General features: G+C 50.7%; 1 protein-coding gene across 2 annotated transcripts in view; it reads right to left on the bottom strand.

Annotated features, from left to right (window-relative positions):
- Window positions 1–24: 24 nt before the first annotated feature.
- The window catches only part of farsb (phenylalanyl-tRNA synthetase subunit beta), a 36,439-nt gene continuing 30,786 nt past the window's right edge, over window positions 25–5,677 (bottom strand). The window contains exons 14-19 of one of the 2 annotated variants that reach the window (XM_060074516.1): window positions 5,410–5,490; window positions 5,152–5,244; window positions 3,548–3,665; window positions 2,300–2,452; window positions 1,167–1,314; window positions 25–781 (exon numbers count right to left, since the gene is read on the bottom strand). In XM_060074516.1, the coding sequence (XP_059930499.1) occupies window positions 436–781; window positions 1,167–1,314; window positions 2,300–2,452; window positions 3,548–3,665; window positions 5,152–5,244; window positions 5,410–5,490 (939 nt within the window). In that variant the 3' untranslated portion in view covers window positions 25–435. Of the gene's footprint in view, window positions 782–918; window positions 1,315–2,299; window positions 2,453–3,547; window positions 3,666–5,151; window positions 5,245–5,409; window positions 5,491–5,677 lie in introns of those variants that run through there. The other variant, XM_060074517.1, reaches the window with a different exon arrangement.

Genomic DNA, 5,677 nt, shown 5'->3' with positions numbered 1-5,677 from the left:
GAGGGAACACACATGACATCACACTCTATATCAAAACTTTTATTCAACACGTTATTCCAAAGCACCATTCTTCCAAATGGAAATCAATGGAAAGCTAGAAGCCTGCAGAACCAGTTTATGGACCATTATTTTGATTTCATTTGTTTGTATTGTTCCCTTTTGACAATTCATGTATGGAGTCAAACTCATTGTTTCTTTAGGCTTACTTAGGCTTGATGTGAAGAAAATTGGAAAGACAACGATACAAATCCCTTATACAGATCCTTTCCTTTATTTTACCAATCATGTGAGCTCTAGTCATTGTAATCGATGGCCAGGCATGGCCATGGAATACAATGTATGTTGGGGGGGGGGGGGGGGGGGGGGTCTTCTGAGGAGTAGGGTGCAGGCACCCTGTATATTGGGCGGTGTTCTGAGGAGTATAGACTACGGCTCTCACTCTGCCTCCAGGACGTAGCGGCGCCGTGCGGTGGGCAGGCCACAGCCGGCCCCTAGTGAGCGGGCGTGGCGGTACCAGCGTAGGGCATGGCAGAGTGCCGGGGGCGGGGGGCAGTCCGCCGGTATAGCCCCAAGCACCTCTGTGTCGGCGCTGGACGCCAGAAACCCCTCGATGTAGCTCCTCGGGGCCAGGAACTCGTTGAGGGCCCGCAGCCCGGCGGCGGTGCCAAGGTCCCCGAACACCGTCCGGGTGGAGGCGGGGACGGGGACCTCCACGAACCGGTGGTGGAGGACCTCCTGCAAGGGGACGTCGTGCGTGAGCAGCACCTCTGAGTGGCAGCCGCTGGGGAAACCAAGGCAACACAACCAGAGTGAGTCAGGCTGAGGAGCCCCACCCCTCCACCATCTCCTCCATCAGTACCAACGCACACCACAGAGACACCAAGAACGCGCAGCAATAACACAGGCAGGCACCAGGAGGTCATTCACTCATTTTAATCACAACAGGCTTTTATAATCAGTATGGCGTCAACTAGAAAACAAGAGCCTTCTAGGCCGCAACACAACACACACATCCACCGTCCATCGGGTCAGACAGGCTGTTTTAAAGCACTATCCGTCTCTACATGTCGGGGGGGAGGAATGTTTATAAGACTGAGCCATCGTAACGACTCTCATGCAGATAAGGCATGTGTGTTACGAGGTGTTAAGAGGGAAAGTGACATCACAGGAAGGGCTCCAGGTCCATCTCCAGGGCGGAGCAGGGCATGGTGAGCTCAAAGCGTTGGATGACGTCGGGGTGGAGGACCCCCAGCCGGCCCACGCTGACCCCGCACACAAACACCTCGGCACAGCGGCCCGGGAAGAAGGTGGAGTCTGAGGAGCGCGAGGAGACACGGGTGAGATGAGGTCCTCTCAAAGGGGATGTGACACACATGACTGGCTGGCTGCTTCCAACGCTGCCTTGCTGATGGGCACCAGAGGCCTGCGTGCATCACGCTCATCAGACCAAACACATCGTCAAGCAATTCAGGACACCATGGACAATTACAATGTTTTCACGTGACTATATTTGGATTACCCTGTTAATATTTCCTGTATTAAACAATTTCCCACAATACAAAAAGACAAAACATTTTTATTGATGTTTCAAGCAGAGCAGGAGCAAGCTGGATCTAAGGGAAGCCACTTCCTGGATCCCTTCGTGTGTGGGCCGGAACCCTAAGCCTGTCAGTGCTGTCCCCCTCTCAGAGAGGGTGAGGGTCACCCAACCAGAGCTCCTCACCCTGTCCCCCTCTCAGAGAGGGTGAGGCACTCCCAGTCAGAGCTCCTCCCCCTGGAGGAGCAGAGCCGACAGGAACTCAGCTGGAATGTCTGATGCTGTGTTCTGTGGTGTATTGCTTGTGAGCTTTTACAATGGCGCCATGACCTTGTCATTGGGTTTTCCAATGCGCTGACAGATCGAGGCTAATGGCCTATGAAGGGTTCTGGACAACACTGCTGAGTGAGAGAGGGAAACTATTTTAGTGTATGGATGGTGCATGTCAGATGATCCAAGGTGTGTGTCCAACCAGGCCCTGAGTGACACTGCAGTTAGTCTCTCACTCTCTCTTTCTCTAAATCAATGAGGAAGAGAGGCGGGCCTCTCTCCTCATTGATTTTTGCTCCATGCTTGGGCCAAGAGCAACACTAGATATCTTGCTGGATGACCTTGGAACAAGACAGGGAGCTGGAGACGGGGGGTAGACTGAAAGTTAGACAGAGGATGAGTGAGTCGAGAGTGAGATGGGATGGGTGGGGGAGTAAAGAATGAGAGTAAAGAGTGAAAGGGCCAGCAGCAGGGGAATGAGAGTGGCCTCACCGTCAGCAGCCTGGATGTGGTACCCCGTTCCTCGGGCCGGCGCTACCTCCAGGAGCTGCATGGCGCGGTCCAGTAGGCCGTGGATCACCTCGAAGCCCGGGCTGCGGTGGTAGAACACGGCACACAGCCGCCGGCTGTTCCTGGCCCCCACGTCTGGGGGGGGGGGGGGGGTTAGAGACAGGAGTTATAGGCCTGGGGGACAGCTTTAGGGAGAGACCCGAGGGTAATGGACGATGGACAAGAGGGATGCAAACACTCGAGGAAACCTGCGCCAAGCAAATCAGAAACAACTACAGAAAAACAGTTTCCTACAAATACACCATGTTGAGATGTAGGATACACTTTTAATAGTTCAGAACGGTTTGCTTGCCTTTGTGACCTAGCAGTTAGGAGTAGGACGACTTCCCCGCGCACAAAGAGGGTATACAATCACATCCCTTTTAACAGTTAACTAGATGTTGGATAACCAACAGATATCACGTGAGGTGGGGACCTAAAGAGGTGATCACCGGTAGAGTTTAGATTCTCTGCCCGAGCCGGACGGGCCGATATTTCCCACCACTCTCCTCGGGCCGGGTCGGGCCGGGCCTTTGATCGAGCGTTTGTGTTTATTTTTAATCATTGCTTTATTGGCCTAATCTGAGGAGAAATATATGCCATTAACATAAATATTATAGGCCTTTATTACACGAATCTTCTCAATGCTGTGGAACGCTCCGTTCACTTGCATGGGTAGTAGTCCGGTAACTTGTCAACCCCAGGGTTTTCGGTTGCGGCGTCAACGTCTTTGGCAGACTATTTCTCTGCTGATCAACACTACGAATGCTGGTATCGAATAAATTGTAAAAAGACACACCATGTGAAGTTATTTTTTCGTTTTGGCAAGTAGCCGTGTAATAAGCGGGATAATGTATAGAACGTCGCCGGTCATTATCGAAAATAAGCCCCTTCAAGGCAAAGTGAGACACCTCTGCTGCACATCGGTGTGCTGTTCACCCTGTAAGGTCTCCAATGGATAAAACATTAAAATTGGTGTTAAGATGCGTTTCCCGCTCGCTCTACGAAAGTAAAAGTAGTGAACCGACTTGCTGACCAGAGGAGCTCCAGTGGAAAACGCAATGCAGGAATAACAACAGTGAGTTCTGGTTAAGATGCAGACAGTATATGATTTGCTAATGGTTTGTTATAGGTAGGTCTGTATCTCTTATACTTACACAACACGTAAAATCACCCAAACACACACAATACCTTTGGTCTCATCCTTCAGCACCACGTCTGAGATCTCAAAAAGTTTGAGAGGCAGCGGCATCTTCCTATTGGCCGCGATGGTCTTCAGCAGGCCTGGGAGCAGCGTGGTGCGTGCCACCTGGTGGAGAGACAGGGGAACAGTGGCAGGCTGTTTGAGGGCTGTTTGGTGTGTGACTGTTACAGATCAGGGGTGCAGCGCCCTCTGGTTGAGACAGGGGAACAGCAGCAGGCTGTCTGAGGGCTGTTTAGTGTGTAAGTGTTATGGCACGTTTCCACCGGAGGGTGCGGTTCAGTTTTGTATGATTAGCTGCGGAAGGGTTCGTGTAGCCACTGCCAAAAGTGGGCGGGATCCGGACTTAGCCATGATTAGCCGTACTTATCACTCAGTACTCCTCGTTGGGGTACCTAGCGGTCTGACAGGGTGCCAACAATTTCGAGCTACACACGCAGGCTCACTTCCGTGCGACAAGGGGATAATAAACAAACACAGTACCCGCAAGGTAATTCTGGACAAGGCGAAAGCTTGGTTTATTGAAGAAAATGTCGTGCAAAAGTTTGCCATCCTTCTTGGACGTCCCACATTGTTGATCTTTGTTTAATGTGTCGCTTCCTTCTTTTTCATTGGATTTATAAGCAGGCTACACTGTGTCGGGCTGCTATGAGGTCACAATGCTTGCATCTGACGCGGCCATCGCCATCCGGCTTAAACCGTGCCCTACCATAAGGGCACTGTCGGCGGTGGAAACGCAAGCCGTAATTGAGCTGCGCCTAACCGCACCTTCACTACCGGATCTAGTCGTACTCAGCCTAGCCGCACCCGCCGGTGGAAACACGCCTTAACAGATGAGGGGTACAGCTCCCTCTGGTTGAGACAGGGGAACAGCATTAGGCTGTCTTAGGCCTGTAAAGTGTGCGAGTTTTACAGAGGAGGGGTACAGCGCCCTCTGCTGGACTCAGGAATCCTCAGTCAACGCATCAACGCAAAACCTAGCTCAGTCCTCAGGCATACATACATGAACACCAGGATGAGTATGACTTTTGAAAACGTCCCTAAATGCCCTTTTGTCACCAGAGTGGTCTGGGAGCCAAAACTTGTTTTGGAGCCAGCGCAGAAAGCAAGCTCAGAAACCCAGGTCAAGTCAGAAAGACATTGAATAGGATTTGATACTGGATTACAATTTTGAAAGACGAAAGCGACCTTGAGCTGTCAGGTTATAACATACTATACTGTATCGACTACTGTACAGTATGCACAGGCTGTATTGTATAAGCAGTAGTGTACTTTAGACTTTACTGTAGACTGTAGTGTACTGTATAGACTGCACTGTAATGTGCTATAAAGACTGTACCCTACTATATAAACGATGTACTGTTCTGTAGACTGTACAGTATAGTCTGTATATAGTGTGTACTGTACTGTATAGACTGTACTGTACTATAAGTATTAGTAGTTAGGTGATAAAAGATCATGTTCAAATTGCATTGCGAGGTAAACGAGTGGAACCACATGTGTACATGGACATTCAATCCTTCCATTGAAACCAATCATCGACATCTTTGATATCCATTCAAAGGCCCAAATGTCCCCAGGATGAGGTACAGACCTGGAACTCTGCTGTCTTTGGGTTGGCGATGTGGGCGGCCCTGGTCTCAAAGAGCTTCTTCCTCAGCTTGTCAGTGATGTCCTCCTGAGAACACTGCAAAGGGCCACTTACAGAGAGTGTGTGTATTGGTGTGTATTGTGTGTGTATAGGTACGTGTGTGTGTGTGAATAGTTGTGTGTATAAGTGCGTGTGTTGCGTGTGTATAGGTGTGTGTGTGTGAGTGCATGCATGTGTGTTTGCTAGCATTGGACTCCTTACCAGGGCAAAGTTGAGGGCTTCAGTGAATCCAGCCGCCGCCAGGTCTTGTCTCAATAGCTCCGTCAGCTTGTTCAGGGGGTACTGAGGGGACACAAGGACACAGAGCCTTGTCAAACACGCAGCTCTACCCTGCCAAGGCCCGGGTCATTTTCCTGCACAGGGTTCCGTGAGCCCGGGAACAGGCATCCATATCAGGGACATCTGCAAGGATGCTTTGCCTGCTCATGACCTGGTAACATTTGTGGTGTCGGTCCAGCCGTGTTGTGAA

The sequence above is a fragment of the Gadus macrocephalus genome, chromosome 16, assembly GCF_031168955.1.
Source record: "Gadus macrocephalus chromosome 16, ASM3116895v1".
Classification (NCBI taxonomy): domain Eukaryota; kingdom Metazoa; phylum Chordata; class Actinopteri; order Gadiformes; family Gadidae; genus Gadus; species Gadus macrocephalus.
Note: the sequence above shows the minus strand (reverse complement) of the source record. Positions and strands in the feature narration are given on the sequence as shown.